This window comes from Oxyura jamaicensis, chromosome 5 (assembly GCF_011077185.1).
Source record: "Oxyura jamaicensis isolate SHBP4307 breed ruddy duck chromosome 5, BPBGC_Ojam_1.0, whole genome shotgun sequence".
Classification (NCBI taxonomy): Eukaryota; Metazoa; Chordata; class Aves; order Anseriformes; family Anatidae; genus Oxyura; species Oxyura jamaicensis.
In genome coordinates, this window is record NC_048897.1 from 44,737,434 (window position 1) to 44,757,390 (window position 19,957).

Here is a 19,957-nt window from a genome sequence, read left to right on the forward strand (position 1 = left end):
CAGGGTTTTAGCTGTCTGCTGTTAAACATTGATAAATAAATGTTTAAGCTTTTAAAGTTTAAAAAAATGGAAATGCTAGTTACACTCCAGGAAAAAAAAATAATTGTGTTGTGGTAATTGGATGCATCTGTATCATTAATCACTGGAATTGTTGCAGGAGAACTACATTGTCATTTTTTCCCCTTTAAAATCCTGAATTAACACACTTGATTTGCTTGACTTTGTCATGTTTATAGCTATGACAAAACTTGGCATGTATTATTTCACAAATGTCCTGCCATAGTTTCTTCTTTATTTCAGCAACCAGAACCAGTTTTTCATTTAAATCTACCTCTACCTTTCCCTTTGCCAAACTCAGCTGTTCTATCCCTCCATTTATAAACTTGCTGTCAAATTTTGACAATAATACTGCTGCTTTAATGGTCAATAACTGCAACAAAATGCTGTGATCGTTGGTTTTGATGGTACTTTGACAATAGCTGTCTCTGGACGTAGCTTCCCTGGGTACTAAGGCTGGTGGGTTTGCACAGGTATTGGCCCTGGGGAGCATGTTTATGGTGAGTTGTCTGTTTGAGAGTCCTTTGCTGGGAAGAATGATACTCATCTTGATGGCTTCTTCTTCCTCACTTCTTCATTCTTTTTCTTTTTTTCGTCCTTCTTCCATCCGGTTAGGGTCATGCTTGCTAACATGTAATGACCACTTCCTTTTTTGCAGTGGTTCACAGTGCCAGGTTACAACAGAATTTACTATGTATGGTGCCATTTACCTAAGTTAGATACTCTTGTTCTGGTACTAATTTAAAAAACAAACAAACAAAAAACACATTTTGTACAACTTCAGGTCTGTTTTTTTTTTTAACTTGACTAACAGACCATTACTGAATTGCTCAGTGTGAGGTCTGCAGTGCCAACACTGCCTCATCTGCTCTCGTCCTATGCCAGCTTTCTTGTGTGCCACGTCCCATGTCTCCTCAAGGCTTCTGCTAGTGTACCAGGCCTCTACTTCTCTACACAGCATCATTGCGTTGAGGGTATTAGTAGAAAGATTCATGTATGTTCCTTTTAAAAGCCTGTAAAGAATTATTTTCAGGGTAGAGCCCATAGCTAGACCAACTGAATTTTTTATCCTTTCTTTTATAAATGTCTGAGATTTTTGATTTTTTCCTAGATAAAAATGTTTTCTGAGTTAACTTGTTCTGGGTGTTGTGAAAGCCTCTAAACAAGTGTGTTTCTAAGCTTAAGTAAATAATTCTGACTTTGCACCGTATTTCAGTTTGGAGTTGTTTGAGATCCATATTCCTGGAAATAGATTGAATATTTGTTCACTTGTATATTTTTTTTCTCAATGTATTAGGTAGGTTTAGAGAAGATTGCCACAAAGGAGACACGGTTGCTCTACATGACAGCTGGGATCCTTCTTCAGAAAGCAGTTTATGCCAAAAGCCTAACTGAGTTCACGCACATTTTCATTGATGAGGTAAGTTGGTGGAAATAAATTTCATCTCAATTTTAAGAAGATTCTTAGCTTTTGTCTTACTGTGCTAAAGAAAGAAAAACACAGATATGTACCTTTACAAATGAGTAAAGATTGTTTAAGTTGTCTGAACTAATGGTTCTGGAAATAGCGTTTTCTTGGTGTTCTTTGAGCGGTGAAGCTTAGAACTCAGCATTTGGGGAGGATTCTGGGGAGAGTCTAGACATCAGTATGAGCGCCTTGAAATGACTTCCGAAATCTACTACCTGGATTTCAAGAATGTGTTCGACTAGGTGTAAGAGGAAGAGGCCACTTGTTTCTGTTGGCTGTCACTGCCTTTAGAAAGAGCCTTTATCATTCAAGGATGACCTGAAAAACAGGGATGAGTGCAGACCTTCTGAAGGTTGAGCTCTGAAGAAAAAAAATAGCTATTAATTGTATATGAACTATAATGATTCAAGAAAAGGGGTATGTTCCTCACTGACAATGTTGAGTGGAAGTCTTTATTGAACTACACAAGAAGCAGCCAAAAAAGTCAGATGCTAGGATGTATAAAGAATTGGACAGAAAATGTTTTAGAGAGTAGTTGTGTATTTAGATCATGGCTAGCAGACATATGGAACTAGAGGAATCTATTTGATCTGCTCAGCTGATAGACAAGCAGATGTATTCCCTGCCTGGATCATTTGTGATCCTCCCAGTACAATTTAGTTACCCATCCTTGGTATCACTTCAGCTGTTACTGTCAAATCTAGAACCTGTGACTGGTTTTCTAGTCATTATGCTACAATTTATATGACCTAACAGTGTCATATGAGTTTTTACAAAGGATGTTGCAGTCCTCTGAACTGCTGTGTTGAAATTTAGAACGTGATTAAATTCCTTAGTCTTAAAAGATGCATTTTCTGCTATGAAAATGCATTGTTCCAAGTTAGAGTAGTGCATGAAACATAAAAATAAGCAGCAGAGGGAGAGATGATCAAAGAGAAGAGCATGACCTAATGAAAACCTGTAAAAAATGACATGGTGAATGTCTTCCAGGTGCATGAGCGTACAGAAGAAATGGATTTCTTGCTCTTGGTAGTCCGTAAACTGTTGCGTACAAATTCACAGTCTGTAAAGGTAGGTTCAAAGCATGTTCTGGTAGTTTCTGAAAGAATAAATTGCTACATGTTTTTGGTTTACAAAGGGTAAGGTTTTAAAGAACTTGCTTTAATATTTGTCATTATTTTAACTAAAATATTATTTAGTTTGCTAGTCTTCATAAGCAAGTAAGCTAAAGGGCATTTTTTTCCTGGCCAGCATAATGTGTTCTGATAGACTTTTTTTTTCTCTCATGTTAAAATGCATTAGCTTCTAAAGTCTGCTTGAGGCTAGAAAAATGCAAGATGTCTTTTTAACTAGAATTCTGTATTGGATATTGAGGACAGTGCTTATTCTTAGTTAAATATGGTAGCATTAACTCTGAACTTCTGGAATTGTTAAGGTTGTTTAAGTGGAACAACATACTCTAAAAATAGCAAAAATTAGAAATTTATTGCAAATTTTAGGCAGAACTGGTAGTATAACATGGCTGAGATCTTTGCTTGTCTTCTAGGAAACCTTCTTTTTACTGAAACGATTTGCAGAGACTTATGATGCATTCAGTCTTTGTGGTCTCAAAGGGACAGATTTGTGAACTGTAAGAAATTTAAATACAGGAGGTGGTAGAGTTAGGCTAACCCAGAGCATCTCTGTGCCTATGTTTGGGACTGCAGGATTTTTACAAGACTGTACATGTCCCTTAAGTGTTTCAGTCAGCTGTTGCCTTACTGCAAACTGTTCTGTTCAACACAAAGGCAATCTGAAGATAGGCTCTCTCTGTTGTTGCTAATGCAAGGCAATCAGTGTTCTTCTGCACAGTCAACTGCATTGATTCCAACTCCTAGCATGGTCTTCGAATCTTCCAAGTGTGCTGTCACTCAGAGTGCTCTTCCTGTTGGCACGGGACATGTCTGTGTACTTTACCTTTTTTTATCCTTTTTCTTGCTGATAAGAGAACTCATTACTTCTCTTTGAATTCAGAGACATTAGCATAAAGCTATTCAGCATTACTTAGAACTTGGCTCTGCCTACCAAGAATGGCAACTGATTTGATTGTACTCAACTTGTGAAGTTCACTATCAATGCTGATTTTATGGTTAGTGTCAACAGCAGGAATCTCTCCAAGTCCTGTCATCTTTTCAGTTCGAAAACATTTGTCTCTAAAAGGTTTCTGAAAGGTTTTTTTTGTCTCCGTAATTCTGATTAAATCTCTCTATTATTATTGGAATAGTTTCTCTTTTACATCCTGTTCTGTAGTTGACTCTTCATGAATATTCTTCATATTGTATAAATCTGAGACAATCTCACATTTATGGGTGCTTTCCATTCACTCCCATGGATTTTTTTTTATGATAGGGAGATGGGAACTCTTGCACTTCATTACTGCATTTTAGCAGAGTGGAATGGGTCATTCATTTTGCAAACTATACACAAAGCAGAGTCTCCTACCTCATTTCCTTCTGAAAAACTAAAGGGAGCTTTGATCATGTGGCAGATTCATTTAGAAAATGCAAGATTTTCTGGCTCTCTGGAAAACCTGGGTTTATGAAACAAAGGGGTGCAAGGAGGCCTGTTAAAAGGGGAGAAATACATTTACAGTTCATGATCATACGAAAATATATACGAAGTACATGTCTCTTAATCTGGGCATTGCAGGCTTCAGATGTAGCAGATAATTTGGTATTTTATCAGCTAACAGGATGGTGAGAGTGGAGTAGAAGATCTGCCTGTTGTGGTGTACCTACCAGATATTCTGAATTTTTGGCAGGCTGTTGCTGCTAGATCTCAGAGCAGACATTTGATGGGCTGTTCTAAGGTTGGTATTTTAAAGAATGGGGTCGTTGAAAGACAACCCAAGAGTTTTGGAGTGGCTCTGTTGGGTCAAACCAGAGAGGGCAATTTCCGTAAGCAGTTGTTTGGTTATTGAGTTTTCACTGCATCAAAGTTATTAAGCAGGTACTCTTTATTTTGGCGCCGGCTGTGTGGGGGATCTCTCCACCTAACACACACACCAAGGGTTACTGCCAGGGTGCTTATATTAATGGAATATCTACATATTCATCTCCCCCCACCAAGTCTCTTGCATATTCACTAGGTATCCAAAGAATCATTAACATATGTTCCTGCCCCTACTTGCGTGTGTACTAAAGTCCTCGGGTGGTCGTCCAGCATACTCTGGTGGCCTTCTCATGAAGGCAAGGAGTCTTCCTCGCTGCTGAACTTCTGCCGTTTCTTTCTTTTACAGACTCAGCAGACCAAGCCAGTTCTTGCTGGTTCTATTATTTGTGTGTATGAAGTCTTTTCTTCCCTTATCTTTTAGGGTCGTCCTGTCCTTGTACTCCCTGCCTCAGTCCTGTCCTTGTGGTTGATACACAGCATACCTCTGGGTTAGCTAAAACCTGCAAATTCGACATGCTTTCCCTTGTCTCAGTTAAGGATAGTGGAAGCAGGATAAAGATAGTGGTGTTTTCATAGAACACTCTCCCTGGTTCTAGAAAATGTCCATTCAAGGACATCTTAATCACAGAATCACAGAATTTCTAGGTTGGAAGAGACCTCAAGATCATCGAGTCCAACCTCTAACCTAACACTAACAGTCCCCGCTAAACCATATCCCTAAGCTCTACATCTAAACGTCTTTTGAAGACTTCCAGGGATGGTGACTCCACCACCTCCCTGGGCAGCCTGTTCCAATGCCTCACAACCCTTTCAGTAAAGAAGCTCTTCCTAACATCTGACCTAAAACTCCCCTGGCGCAACTTTAGCCCATTCCCCCTCGTCCTGTCACCAGGCACGTGGGAGAACAGGCCAACCCCCACCTCTCTACAGCCTCCTTTAAGGTATCTGTAGAGAGCGATAAGGTCGCCCCTGAGCCTCCTCTTCTCCAGGCTGAATAAGCCCAGCTCCTTCAGCTGCTCCTCGTAGGACTTGTTCTCCAGGCCCCTCACCAGCTTCGTCGCCCTTCTTTGGACCCGCTCAAGCACCTCGATGTCCTTCTTGTAGCGAGGGGCCCAAAACTGAACACAGTACTCGAGGTGCGGCCTCACCAGAGCCGAGTACAGGGGGACGATCACCTCCCTAGCCCTGCTGGTCACACTATTTCTGATACAAGCCAGGATGCCGTTGGCCTTCTTGGCCACCTGAGCACACTGCTGGCTCATATTCAGCCGACTGTCCGCTATCACTCCCAGGTCCTTCTCCGCCTGGCAGCTCTCCAACCACTCATCTCCCAGCCTGTAGCTCTGCTTGGGGTTATTACGCCCCAGGTGCAGGACCCGGCACTTGGCCTTGTTAAACTTCATGCAGTTGACCCCAGCCCATCGGTGCAGCCTATCCAGATCCTCCTGCAGAGCCTTCCTACCCTCGAGCAGATCGACACTCGCACCTAACTTGGTGTCATCTGCAAACTTACTGAGGGTGCACGAGAGTGAGAAGTTGTTCTCATAGCGAATATTTTTGGTATCAAATGATGGGGCATTAGACATAGCCATGCTGCACAGATACTTCTGGGCTCCTTGATGAAGAACTGCCTGCATTGATGGCAGTTCTTCTTGGCGCACCTCTAATGTGTTCTAACTATTGACAATATATGGTTCTTGCTGAACTTCTGCTTTGGGAGTAGATAGAACTTTTGGTTTAGTAACGGGATCCTTCCAGCACGCTGTTGAGAACGTGTCGTTTTCTTTCCAGCTTGAAAGCATTCCATGCAGTTTATTATATGAGTGCAAATTAGGAAGATGTTGTAGAAATAGTAGTAACTTAATATTCCTTGCCTGGAACTGTGGTTAGAATAATTTAGATTGAATTTTGTTTCAGTAGCCTTCAGGCAAGGTTATAATTAGCCTGCTTTCCTAGCAGAGGTGAGCCCCTATCCACTGAGCCACGAAGCAGTTCATACTGTAGTGAGAGGAATTCCATAATGTGCACAATTAGATCCTTTCAGATTTTTCCTTCTTTCACAATCATGAAAGACATAGTGATTTATTTAATCTGCTTTTTGCTGTGTTTCCCTTGTGCCTTTAAGAGTGTGTGCTGTGGAGATTTCTGAGGACTGCGGTACAATACCCATTCCATTAGCTTACCTGCCTGTCACTTCATAGGAGGAATACTCTTTCATTGCATTTTTGTTTTGGGTGTTGGTGTGAATATTTAATTTTATTTTTGAATTTATGGAAGGTGTTGTGAGAGCAAGAAAGGGCTGAGAGTGTTCCAGTTCACAAGTAGTGCTCTAAAAGTAGCTCAGAAGACCTAAATAAAGGAACTGAATACCACACAGGTTGTTATAACTCCTTCCTTTTTGTCCTTCTCCAAGTTGAATCAATCTAACTTACTCTAGGTGGCTGTGCTAAGCAGTGGGACAATACTCCACGTAGAGGAGTTAGAGGGTAAATAACTATACCAGTGCTTCACTTCGTTGTTCTCCCTTCTTCCTCCATATATTACAAATTTCATAATTAAAAAAAAAAAGGCTTCACCAGGTAGCACATATGACTTCTGCTTTTCTGTTTGCAAGAATATAAATTAAGAATCTTACTGGAGTCAGCAAATAAAAAGGAGGTTAATGTGGTCCTTGAAAGCTTAAAGTTGCATAAATTAAGTAAAACCAAGGAGAAATCTGACGTATTTCAAAAATAATTATACTAAAATTTTTAAGGCTGGGGTATAATTGCAGGTATTAGACTCATAGGAGTAAGCCCATCTTTTGATAGAGATAAAGGCACCACTGTCTAATCTATGTAGTAAAACATGAATTAAAAAAATATTGTATGCTTTCTTGTTTTGAGGACTGTGTAGAAGGACTGTGTAGAGAGCGTAAGTTAAGGAAGAGTGTTAAGTTTTTGGGGGTTGAACTTGAACCACAGGAAAAGATCTTTATGTTGTCTGCCCTGGGCATCAAGCCCGAGCTGTTCCCTTAAAAGTGCTTACTCTTCTCCACATCCTACAATGGAATTTTTTAACATTTAGCTTGGGTTGTCTTAAATGTACATAGGATACATGACTATAGTAACCAAAATTAGACCATTTTAGAAGAAAGAAGTGGAGATGCCTAGATTGCAGTGTGGCATGACATTTAGAGTCAAAATGAATGTTTTACATTTGCTATGCATTTTTTTCAAGGTAATACTGATGTCTGCTTCCATCAATTGTGAAGAACATGCTGATTACTTTGCACTTCCAGTTCATAATGGTCTGAATCCAGCCTATGTATTTAAGGTGGAAGGCAAACGTTATGATATTGAAGAATATTATCTCGATGATTTGAAGCACATTGTTCGTTCCCAGGTATGGTAAATGTCATTCTATTTCATTGGACATAATCAGAAACAAATTTGAATAGTCAGTTGAAAGCTGTGTAACGAAATTACAAGTAACTGATTTTACATTACAGTTCTAGATTTCAATTAGTATTTGACTATATAACAAGAGTCTGTGCCTATGAGTAGCCTAGTTTTTCCTTAACATAGTAGAATAGGAATGAAAAGGGCTGGGGATCTTCAGTAGTATCTGGCAGTTTGTTCAGCTTTGAAGAAAACTACTGAGCAATGTAGAAGTCTGCAGAAAGTAGCATTTGAGGGCTTTATAGATCCTATAGAACCAAAAAAAAAAAAAAAAACAAAACAAAACAAACCACACCGCAGTTTATGGAAAACTTAAAAGAAAATAATAGCTTATGCTGTACACAGTACGGGTATTGGTTATGCCTGAACACAGGCAAGCCAAATTAGAATGCTCTCAACTGTTTTAAGCTTTAGTGCAGCAAATAAAATAAAAATAATAAAGAAATAAAAATATATATAGCATTTGGCCTGTTAACATGTGTACATTAGTATGGCAGCCTGGATAGATAACATGGAAGACCTTATGTAATAATGTGATTTTTTTGTAAAAGATTTTTGATTATAAATGACAACAAAAAGATAACCAAGAAATTCAGTAGGAAGTCTACTTAAGTCGAGTTATATTTGTCAAAGCTGATGCATTTTCAGCTGGAGGTCAGCTGCCATACCTTTCAGCTCAAAGATCACGAACAAAAGGAAACTGCTTTCAGTCCTTAGGCCTTTTAATATTATGTATTTTTAATTTTCTCTGTGTATACAAGCACTTAACTTTGTTTTTTAGGTTTTCATTTGTTTGTTAATGTTGTGTTCTCCTTCCTATAGCCATTCTGTTTTTTAGTAGGAGGAAAGGAATATGATTGTTCAAGAACTTATTTTACCCTAGGGCAACCTAGGAACACAGAAGTGCTCTTGAATGTTTTTTTAATATTTACCAAAAAAGAAAAAAGTAATTGAATTGGAAAGCACTGATGTTTGGTATTGCATTTGTTCCTTACGGAGCTATGTGTAGAGATTTGCTCTGAATAATAGACTTATTTGAAAAATGCTTAAAAACATGGAAGGTCTAAGATGATGTATGTAGCATTCTGAAATAAAAACAAAATAAAGACCGAGCCTGAGAGTTAATGCAATTAATAATTTGAGCACTGTCATATTAAATATGCTAAAAGCTAAATCAGCTATCTGAGGTATACAGGCTTTAGGCTGTAGTTCTAAATATTTCTATTTTTGCCTGTAGAAAATTCATATAGAATAGAGCATGTAATAGAAAAAAAAACTCTGCGTTTTTTAGGCAGACTTTTTTTTCCAAGTTTCATCTTTGCTTTAAAATTCATAGCTATAAAATCAGGCATCATAAATCATAGCTCTTTGCGTAAAGCTTCTCGACTTCAATCAGTTCAGTCATTTAACTGTCTAGTTTGCTGTGAGGTATGACACTTTTGTCCCTTCTCAAAAAATCCCATTATCCAGTTAATTCTAATTGGATGCTACTGTATTAATGTAGACATGTTTTATTCTGCAGATCTCTTGGCTTGAATATTTGTCTATCATTTCTGTAGGTGATAATATTTTGAAACTATGCTTGAAAATAGATTTTTTCCTTGAGCAGTTCTGGCTTGGGTAATTTGGGAATTCACCAGTACCGATCGTGGTCGGAAACATAAATAGAAATACCGGTTACTTTTCTGTCTTCTCCTCTATGCCTGTTTACTGTAAACACCTCTCTACAGCTCAGTAGACGTTGCTGGATCAAAGAAAGCTTTCCTCAAATTGCTTAGTTTGTAGAAAAGAATAGAAGGAAGAGGCAAGGAAGGGAGAAACATTTTTCAATATATCAATGGCTGACTCTTGCCCAAATATCTTGCCCAAATATTGGGTCATTTATAGGTGCTACTGCTTAATTTTTGAGTAAAACTCCAGAAATGTAGTTATTCTCTTGGTATAATGACCTTTCTAAGCAAGCACATTGATCTGGATATTTAAGTAGATCATTATTTTTGTCATATCAACACTGGTTTTGATTAAAAAGTGCATGAGGTCTGTATCTATAGCCATATTTAGAGCTATTTGTGTCCTGTAAGTGCTCACCTACTGCAGTGGTATAGCATTGTAGATACCAAATGCAAATAAAGTGTAAATTTAATTCTGTAAGCAGATTTTTGAAGTGTGTGTGTGAGGGGGATTTCTTGATCTTAGTCTTTGGTGTGAAATTCTGTGAAATTTCATGTCTCTGTTTCTTATCTATGGCAAAAAAAGAGAGCTCCATTTTTGGTTTGCAAATATGAAAACTTTCACATGCCTGGAGCTGAAGTCAGAGTCCAGATGAAAGGTAGTGAACTGCTGTCAAAAGCAATCCCAATGATGATGTATTATTTCAGTCAGTTCTGACTGGGCTTTTGGACTTGCTGTTTCTCACGTTGTTACCTTTCATTAAGAGAGATGTGACAGCCTTGTCATCTAAAGAATAGTAAAGGTACGATAGGTAACAAAATGGAAAAGACAAATTTGACAATTTTTCAAGCATGGATAATCTAAAAACGTTTGAGCAGCCCAGAAAATACAAAATTGCTTAGATTTTTGCATATATTGAAAAACAAGTACTCCTTAACTGAACTACTGCTTGTGTTTTCCCATGGACTAATCAAGCTTCAGTGGAAAAACATTACTACAGGGAGTGTAAAATACAATTAAGAAGCTCTGGGCTTGACAATGGTACGCCTGGAAAGTCTGCCTGGATGGGTCATTTCAGGGAGGAGTGGAGAGTATTGTTTTGGTGCATTAACCTTATGCTTCCTTCTCCACACAGCTTCCTTCTCAACGAGCTGAGAAGCCAGTGATAGTAAAGGAAATGTATGAGGTAGCAGTGTCTTTGATTCAGTCATTTGATGAGTTGGAGCTGAAGTACAATGGGTAAGATACAGTTCAAGATCTGTTATCAGTGGGCCTTTGGGAACGTGAGACACACATTAGGGAACAGGACTCAAAGCAGCCTGTATAGTATAGCTCTTAGTAGTTCCTCACTTTGCTGTGCATCCCTGCTTTTATTTTATATGTTGGTGTGATTTCTACTCTGGCTGGCTATATTAAGACTCCATGTCTTAATGAATGTTCTGTGTTCTTGAAATGCACTTTACACCCTTCAGTGGAAATGGCTATTCAAGTCAGGCATTTCATACAGAAACTGCACTTTTTGCTGTTGATCAGAGCTTAATCTTACAGCAGTAGTGGTTTTATTTTTCATATAAATATTTTGTGTTGTGAAATAATACATACATTAAGCCATGAAGAAAGAATATAAACAAGACATTAACTTTCACTGGTTGTTTATCTAATGCTTTCTTCTACTGAAATAAGTAATTTTTTTGTCTTTCTCTACATCTTGTAAATTGATGTTTAGTTTCTATAAAATATAGTGAAATAGCTTCTACAACTTTAGTCTAACACTGGGTGGGTATTTGTTAGGGGTGGGGTTTAGTCCCAAGTATTTTAACTGTTGGTAAATGTATGCTGAAGAAATGATTTTGTTGTGGAAGCTTTTTTTTTTTTTTCAAATTTTACCTAAATTTTTGAAATTTTAGTAAAGTGTTGCATAAGCTGACCTAAGCAGTTACCAAAGTGCAAGTGTTGCTGGCATTATATAAATGAGATAAATTTGGCAGCAACTTATTTACATGGAAGTTAGTGTGTGTGCACATGCATATATGTGTATGTTTATATAGCTTATATAGCCAGAAGGAGACACTATTTACAATATATTTATAAATGTCTTCTGTGCTTTGTTGACTATTCCTTTTGATCTTTTCAATGAAGCTGTTTTACTGTAGTTCAGAATAGCCAAATGTGAACTACCTTTTACTAGTAAGCTACCTTTTACAAGCAAACATGAAGACATTAGCATTACAGCTTTCAGATACTAAAGATGATTACGAATGTTCATTGCTCCCCTCCATTGAAAATTGTACTTTCCGTTTGTTATATTGTTTGAGAGTAAAGACTTTGAAGATTCATTTAAAAAATTACAGCAGGAATGATTATTATTAAAAAATAACAACTCTGTATTATGTTAAGGTGATTTTAGCCTCTTGGCTCATAACCGGTAAGCTTAGAGGATGACGGTTTTGATTATTGTCATGACCTTCTTGATATTTCTTGATAATGATTAGTTTTCTTGCATGGTAGACCTTAGTTAAAGGAATCTAGTGATTGTTTTTAAAATGCAAGACCCTTATGTATACCTGAGAAATTACTGAATCAGTCTGTATGGATTACAAGCTAGTACTGTACTGCCTTTTCATTTTAAGGTCTTGGGTAAAATATTTGATTAATTGATAAATAAGAATGCTTCTGCTTTGAAGACAAAACTAAACCTAATGATCTAGTTCCAATTTTCATATATATTTTATCAGAAAGCATAAGTTTAAATGTTTTAAATTCTGTTTCATGAGGAGGTTCAAACAATGCATATTACAGAAGATAGTCAGTTTTTCTTGTTCTTTCAAGGTAAAATATATTCGGGTAATAAAGTAGCTTGAGGTTGTAATAATTAATGAAATGATATTCTTGTTAGAGAGAACACCACCTCAAGTCTTCCAGCAGAGCGTGGAAGTGTGTTAGTGTTTTTACCAGGTGAGTATAGGTCTTAACAACTTCCGTATTACTTGTCATTTAACATGCTTTAACCTGGCACTTCTTCCAGTTGTGTCAAATGCATTTAACCAGGGCTGGTTGATTTCAGGTGTTCTTTTCCCTCAACTAGCAAGCTATGAAAACTTTGAAGACCCTTGGGCACATTCAAGGGGAGAGGCACCTTGGAGCTGGGGGGGTGCAGCTCTATCTTTGGGCATAGTGATGTCTGTCATTACTAGGACTTTCTAACTCTGTAAATCTTTCTGAATCTCCCTGCTGTGCTAAGCTTAGGAGTAGGCATGCTAGCAGTAGTGCTAGAACGACAGCACACCAGCACAGAGGTACTTGCAGTGTATCTCTGAGTGGAGGATGCTACCAACCAGCTAAATGGCATTAGAGATACCCTTCTCGGTTGCTCTCTTTGTAACATTGATAGTCAGGAGTTACTTCATTGTCTCTGTAGGACCAGTTCCACTTTGCCATTAACAAGGAGACAATATGTTGCTTCTGGCCTCTCATTTTAGTGTGCTTTCAGACTTCCTCTGGTACTCTGAGCCTTTGTTTTAGGTTGAAATTACTTTAGCACTTCCACTTCCTATCTTTACTGGTAATAGGTGATACAAAGATCCCTGTTAACTGTACAGTAGTATTTTTAACAGATTATATAAATGTTTGTGTATTTATATATGTGTATGCACACACATATGTTCCCAGTGGGCTACATTAAGTTTGCACAGCCAGTCTTAATTCTGGCATTTTCATCGGAGCACTTGACATGGTGACTTCTTAATTGTTTCTTGAGCATATACTTAGGTGTATGGTTCTTCAGGCTTGTTACAGAAAAAAAGATGGAAAAAGCTTAGGCTGCGCTGACCAATTCATCACTGAGTTAGACTTTCAAGTAATATGAGATGCTTCTGCAAGACTAGCTGGTGGGCTAAATAAAAGCAACAGTAGTTTGTCATCCTCTTCAGGAGCTTGGGGATGGCCTGATTTCTTTGTTCTTCACATATACCTGCTGATGACAGGAATTTCATGGCTTAAAGCTTTAGTTTGTTTTTTTTTCAAAGGATTGTGCTGTTACTGTCCTAAATTTTATCTGTTCTACTCATGTCAACCTCTTAATCTGTTTTATTTTCTTTCTCAATTCTCAATGTACTGCTCTCCATATTGCCTTAGTGTGTTTGCCAGATTTTGATACTAGTCAGTTTTTCATTCTAAGATATGCTTTCCCTGTTGGCATCACTTTTTGCTGGAGTCATGATGAGCTCTCATCTCTTCCAGAATTGGTCAGCAGATAATACCTACTGAGTCTAGTAGGTAATTAATAACTAATGCTGATATTGTTTATAGCCTAGTAATCACAGTCTAATTCTGCCAATCATGGATGAAGTCTCTCTTAATTATTTTTAAACAAATTGGATTCAAGCACTGAAGTATGTAATCGGGCAGAATGGCAAGTAGGAAGCATTAAACAGCAAGATAGTCGAGCAGTACTTAGAGGGATTGAGTAGGTCTGGCAGGCTGAGTCCAAACAGCTCCACATCATGGTGTTGTCTTTTCTTTACATCTTTAATTACATGCTCTAGTTCATTCATGATCAGATAGCATTATTTACAGTTAATTATTATATAGAAAAATGTATCTTCCGTATGTTTTTGTCTATGGTGCTAAAGGCGTTTTGCTTAGAGCTTTGTTAATTAATTGCTTGGACTACAGATTGATTATTGTGCTAGTCAGAGAACGGGCAGTGGAACTCCCAAAGAACAGATGGAAGTTAAGAATTTAAGTGGAAGTGAGAAGTGGTTTTAGAGTTGTTAATGATCACTAATAAGAAAACTCTTGATTACTTTTTCCCCTAGGTTTGAATGAAATAAGCTGCATGCACTCATGTCTCACAAATATGTTTAACAAAAGGTAAGTTAAGCCACATTTATTTATTTCAGGTAGATTAAACTTGAACATGAATCCCTCATCTAGGAGAGTCCTAAGTACAGCAGGTGACTTAGCATAGAGGTATAATTAATTTTTATATTCTTGCATCACTAAATATTTAATACATTTTCTTTAGGTGGCAAGTGTACCCACTCCACTCACGCGTGACATTAGAGGAACAAAGTAATGTATTTTTGACTCCAGTTCCTGGCTACAGAAAAGTAAATATTGTTGAATCATTAATTAAGTGTGTAAATCCTTTTGCTATGAAGAATATTAACTGCGCCAATTAACTGCATAAGGGCAAAGCCGTTTTTTTTTTTTTTTCTTCCTCAAGATGTAAGCTGCTACTCTTACTAAGCTATTGCTTTAACTAGTATTTAGACCTCAAGAGAAATAACAGGAAGTTACACTTAAATTACTTTGTGACACTGCTTTTATCTTTCAGGATAGTTTGTGTGTGTTGATTCTTCTGCCTGCATGACAGAGGCACTACAGAGCAGAATACTCCTTCTGTATAGGGGGAGGTCTCTGTCCTGCTTTTTGCCCCCCATTTTGGTTATTCTCTTGGTTTTCTTTATTGTTGCCAATACTGAGTTACTTTGTTTGGATGGAGGCATGAGGAAATACTTGCATTCTTCATGTTTGTTGTCATATACTATATTACTTCCCTATGCTTTTCTGTTATGAGGAAAATAAAATGAAGGCTTTCTTGTGTTGTATTGCTTGTTCTTTCACATGCAGAGCAGAATTATTATGTTGACACCACAATTATATTTCACATCGGGTTGGATTTCTTCATGTAGACATGTTAAGTAGGTTTTTCTTTATTAAATTCCTTGTTCCTTTCTTGCTTCAAAACCCAGATTATTCTATCTACTAACATAGCTGAGAGCTCTGTAACAGTTCCTGATGTTAAGTATGGTAAGTCTTCTAAATTTTGAAAATGTGTGCGCGTTGTATTGCTAATGTTTTCCTTACTTGTGCTTGCCTAACTCTTGCAACACGTCACCGTTTCACTAAGCCTTTAAGTTGGAGTTCAGTTTTGACAGCTATTTCTTTCTTTTACAACAGGAAACAGTTTTAAACCTGGATATATGGGCAAATAGTAGAACTATGAGTGGGGTGCTAATTTTAATCCTTTGCTGGAGGGGAAAAAAGACCCCTTATTTTAGATGCATTAACAAGCAGAATCGTACCTTATGACACAAGTACCTGAAGCTTTTTATTCACATTCTGAATATATTTTCATTTTACAATACTTGTCTGTTTAGGCAAACTCAAATGTAGAATATCCAACTGCAGAATGATTGCCTTTTAAAGCTCGTCGTCTTTGATATTTAATATATTGAAGCTTAAATTTATTTGTAGTACTGTTAGTGTTCGCAGTAGCCTGGTTCTAGTTGTTAGAAAGCGAACAAATAATAATGGATTTGTCAGTGACTGAAACATTCCTTTTCTGATAATGCGAAATCAACAGTATTTATTACACTGCTGTGAGGATGAATTATTTCTTAATATTAAGATTTTGTTTTCTTAATTGCAGTGATAGATTTCTGCTTAATTAGAACTTTGGTTTGTGATGAGGAAACTAATTACCAAAGTTTGAGACTTTGCTGGGCATCTAAAACAAACTGTTATCAAAGAAAAGGTAAGATGGCAAGAGGGAATGGAAAGGAATTTTAGAAGTTAACCTTGATGAAGAACTATTATGTTTTATTTATTTTTTATTCAGTGTAAAGGATGGATGATTTTTGTCTCGAGTTGTTCATACAAAAACTTTATTCCTTACCATGTCAGGATATTAAAATTGGTTATACAACTATGCCTGAATGTTATATTTTGTTCAACTATTTTTTACGGCAGTAAGTTTTGTGTATTATTGAAAAATACTAAAATTCTCAGGACATAAAACTTACGAGGATTTGTTATTTAATAGTTATTTTTTAATCATGTGCATTCTTTCTTTAAAGGGAGAAAGCTACTGCTATGTATTGACTACTCATCATTTTCTGCAGGAAAATATTCTTTCATGTGTATTTGTTGCTCAAGTTACTGAAAGGTCTACAGCAGTGTCTTCAGTGTATACCAGTGTTTGTAGCACAAGGTTAAACGAGAACTTGTATCACCTATTCTAGTTAGTACTTGTTGATTTCAAAGTCTTTATTTTTAATGGAAAGGAGTAATAAATAAGTGACATTTTTAGGTACTTTTATATCTTCATTTTTTTAAACCTATGAGGACTTCAGTCACAGTGTTTCTGGTTCACAGTCACTGCCTTTTGGTTCAGGGTCAGTGTTGGTTATGACAGCTGACCGTTATACAACTGGTAGCAGCAGCAGCATTTTGTATAGCAGGAGACTTAGATTTTTTTTTATGCATATGACTTAAAAATGTGGCCTTATACTCCGGAGGAGTATCCCACAGAGTAGAGTACCCTTCAGTTTGTTGAAGTGAATGCTGTCTGGAATGGTGAAGACACCTTCAAATCCATGTCTTGTCTATAAGATCATAAAAATATTTTGCTGTTTGTCATAATATGTAAGTGTTGTTCTATAAGTTTTTTGATAGCTATAGAGTGAAGTAGGAAATCCAAGTATGCTCATCGTGTATTTCTATAAACTTAAAGCCTCTTGACTCTGCATATAGGATCTTCAGTTTGAGGGTATGCCAAAACTTGCGCTGACATACTGATCTGTACTAGACTTAGACTTGGTAGGACTTGCCTTTTCCTGGTTTTGAGGAAGTGTATTTCAGAGCAGGACATGTCTTATCTGTTCAACTGAGATAAATGGATGAAAGAAAAATAACTGCCCCAAATCAGCATCTATGTGGAAGAGAGATTTGGGTGAAATGTACAATAAGTAACTTCTGTTAGAGCTGCTATGAAAGTAAAATTACTCTGATGTGTATGTGGGAAAGGAGAGAGAGTCTTTACTGGGCCCAGCTGCTGCAGGAGAGCAGAACACTGGTCAGCCTGCAGCATCAACTGTTGCATGCTGCTCAGCTGTCCAGAAAGCTTGTAGACATGTTTTTTGAACAATCGGACTTAGGCAGTTTTCAAATTAGTGTTTTGCTCTTCTGTGAAGGTCGTGCTGGACGTGTTTCCAATGGGTATTGTTACAGGCTTGTGTACAAGAACTTTTGGAGAGACTGTATTCCGGAGAAGTCAGTACCTGAAATACTGGTAAGAATTTGGGGAGACACAAAGGACTTCTTTTTCCTTATGAGTTTGGATGTAGCCGAGACTTTGCCTGAAGATAGTGTAATATTTAAATAGTGGCTAGTAGCTGCACCACTGAATAGAATTGAATTTGACAAACAGCTGATAAAGATCATATGTAGTTTTGGACATGGGGGATGCATTATAACAGTAAAATGCATGTGACTCTAGAAATTAACATTCTTTTCAAAGTAAAAATATCCTTAGTTAAACAAAATTATTTTCAGGTTTCACTGCATTATAAACTTATTTTAGCATAAGTTACTTTTTATATAAAAAGTTCTTATATATACTTCGGCTTATGTATATGTACTTTTATATATAGTATATATATATTTTTATAAAAAAGTAATTATATCATAATTTAAATCATAAACTATGCACCTTAGCAAAAAGTAACAATAGCATCATCTTCCCTTCAGTGTTGTCCATTGGGAGCTACAGTGTTAAAAATAAAAAGGCTTGATATGGGGGAACCAAAAGCCTTGTTGGCATCAGCTCTTTCTCCACCCAACTTAAGCGACATTGAACGTACCATCCTTTATCTGAAAGAGGTAGGCATTCTTTTAATGCTGTTAAAATCAAGGTAATCAAAAAAAACATACTGTGTTCTTTGTTATTTAAAAGTCAGTAGTAACCTTAATTGGAACTGAAGATAAGAACTATGTCTACAGAATGTTTTGTCATGTTTGGCTGCTACTTAGTTAACATCCTCTTTGGCTTAATTTCTGCAGTTGCTTCGTTTATAGAGAATTATAATTTAATTGGGGATTAAAAGCAGAATCATGGAGAAATTATACTCTCTGTGAACTAACATTTGTGATGAGAAAGAACAGGAAAAAAGAGAACTTGATCTCCATAGGTGAAATTGTTTATTAATCAGTAGCAAAATCACTCTTACACCTTGATATATAGCAATCAGTGTGAACAGCCCCCTTTCCACCTGAATGGGGGAATTGGTGACTTTGCTTTTTGATTGTAAATTCGGTATGGAGTAGAATGCCAGTTGCATTAAAGTTATTTCATTTCCAAAGTGCATAAGAAGTGATGGTTGTATACAATAGGTTGTGTATATACTGGATGTGTAGTAAAAGTTGTGAAATACTGAATTTTTCAAATTGATTTAAGAATGTCAACTTAATCAGATATGGCTCTAGTTGATGTTGCTTTGAGTTGTTGGTTTGTAAGAAGCAGAACAAGCAACAACCAGTCTTAGATTTACTTGATGAACTTGTAAAAATAATTTCAATTTTTTTAGCTGGGAGCACTTACAACTTGTGTGCACGCAGAAGAAAATCCACATGATGGTGAGCTGACTTATTTGGGAAGAGTATTGCTACATTTGCCAGTGGATCTGCATCTTGGAAAATTGATAGTCCTTGGACATATCTTTGGTTGTTTAGAAGAATGCCTTATTATAGGTAACAAAAAGAAGAACATGTGAACAACTTTCTATAAAAACAAGTATCTTCCAGGTTTTCATTTTGATTTGTCTTTGTTGTAGCTGCAGCACTCTCTTTGCGGAATATTTTTGCAGTGCCTTTCAAACAGTACATTGATGGATACAGGTATTATAATAATCCTTGATGTTTTATGTCTTCCTGGCTACACTTGGGAGCAGAGGGAGAAACTGACCACAAAATGTCATTTTAAATGTCATGAGTTTAACTCTACTTCCTGGTACTTTAACAGAAAAAAGAGAGGCTTTTTCCAGAGCAGCTGATGTACTGAAATACTGCTATGTGAACTAACTAGTATCACAGAAATAACTCAACCATTTCTGTGTGGAAGGCCAGATTCCTCTGCTTTGTCTTCCTGATGTGGGCATGTGGCAGTGTTTATTAAAAATAAATACAAAAAATCCTTGTTGTTCTGCCCACACAGCCTATCAGCAAGGAAATGAAATCAGCAAGAAAAATAATTACAATAAATGTATTGACCTTGTACTGGATGTACTAATGTACTGGAAAATGCTAATAGTGTAGCTGTATAATAAATTCAACACTGGAATAAGAGTATTGTTGATAATTCTTTTTTTGTTTTTATTGCCAGGAGCAAACTGTTTTTCTCTGGGAATAGTAAGAGTGACTGTATTGCAATTCTGAATGCATTTAAGGTAAATCTTAAAATCTTATTTTCTGTGTGATCCCAGTTTATCGGGTTTCATTGGAAGGTGAGAAGCTTTACCTTTGTGAAAAGTAGGAAACATACCCAGAAACTGAGCAATGCAACTTGTTTTACCCCATTTCTTGCTGCCTGCCTTCAGTGCAAACTTGT

General features: G+C 37.0%; 1 protein-coding gene across 2 annotated transcripts in view; it reads left to right on the plus strand.

Annotated features, from left to right (window-relative positions):
• TDRD9 (tudor domain containing 9) overlaps positions 1 to 19,957 on the plus strand; it is a 73,648-nt gene that overhangs the window by 22,398 nt on the left and 31,293 nt on the right. For both annotated transcript variants that reach the window (XM_035326831.1, XM_035326832.1), the window contains exons 5-18: positions 1,355 to 1,477; positions 2,516 to 2,596; positions 7,676 to 7,840; positions 10,703 to 10,806; positions 12,464 to 12,522; positions 14,385 to 14,439; positions 14,594 to 14,678; positions 15,324 to 15,381; positions 16,004 to 16,108; positions 17,547 to 17,644; positions 18,103 to 18,234; positions 18,939 to 19,101; positions 19,185 to 19,248; positions 19,733 to 19,796. In XM_035326831.1, the coding sequence (XP_035182722.1) occupies positions 1,355 to 1,477; positions 2,516 to 2,596; positions 7,676 to 7,840; positions 10,703 to 10,806; positions 12,464 to 12,522; positions 14,385 to 14,439; positions 14,594 to 14,678; positions 15,324 to 15,381; positions 16,004 to 16,108; positions 17,547 to 17,644; positions 18,103 to 18,234; positions 18,939 to 19,101; positions 19,185 to 19,248; positions 19,733 to 19,796 (1,356 nt within the window). The remainder of the gene's footprint in view (positions 1 to 1,354; positions 1,478 to 2,515; positions 2,597 to 7,675; positions 7,841 to 10,702; positions 10,807 to 12,463; positions 12,523 to 14,384; positions 14,440 to 14,593; positions 14,679 to 15,323; positions 15,382 to 16,003; positions 16,109 to 17,546; positions 17,645 to 18,102; positions 18,235 to 18,938; positions 19,102 to 19,184; positions 19,249 to 19,732; positions 19,797 to 19,957) is intronic.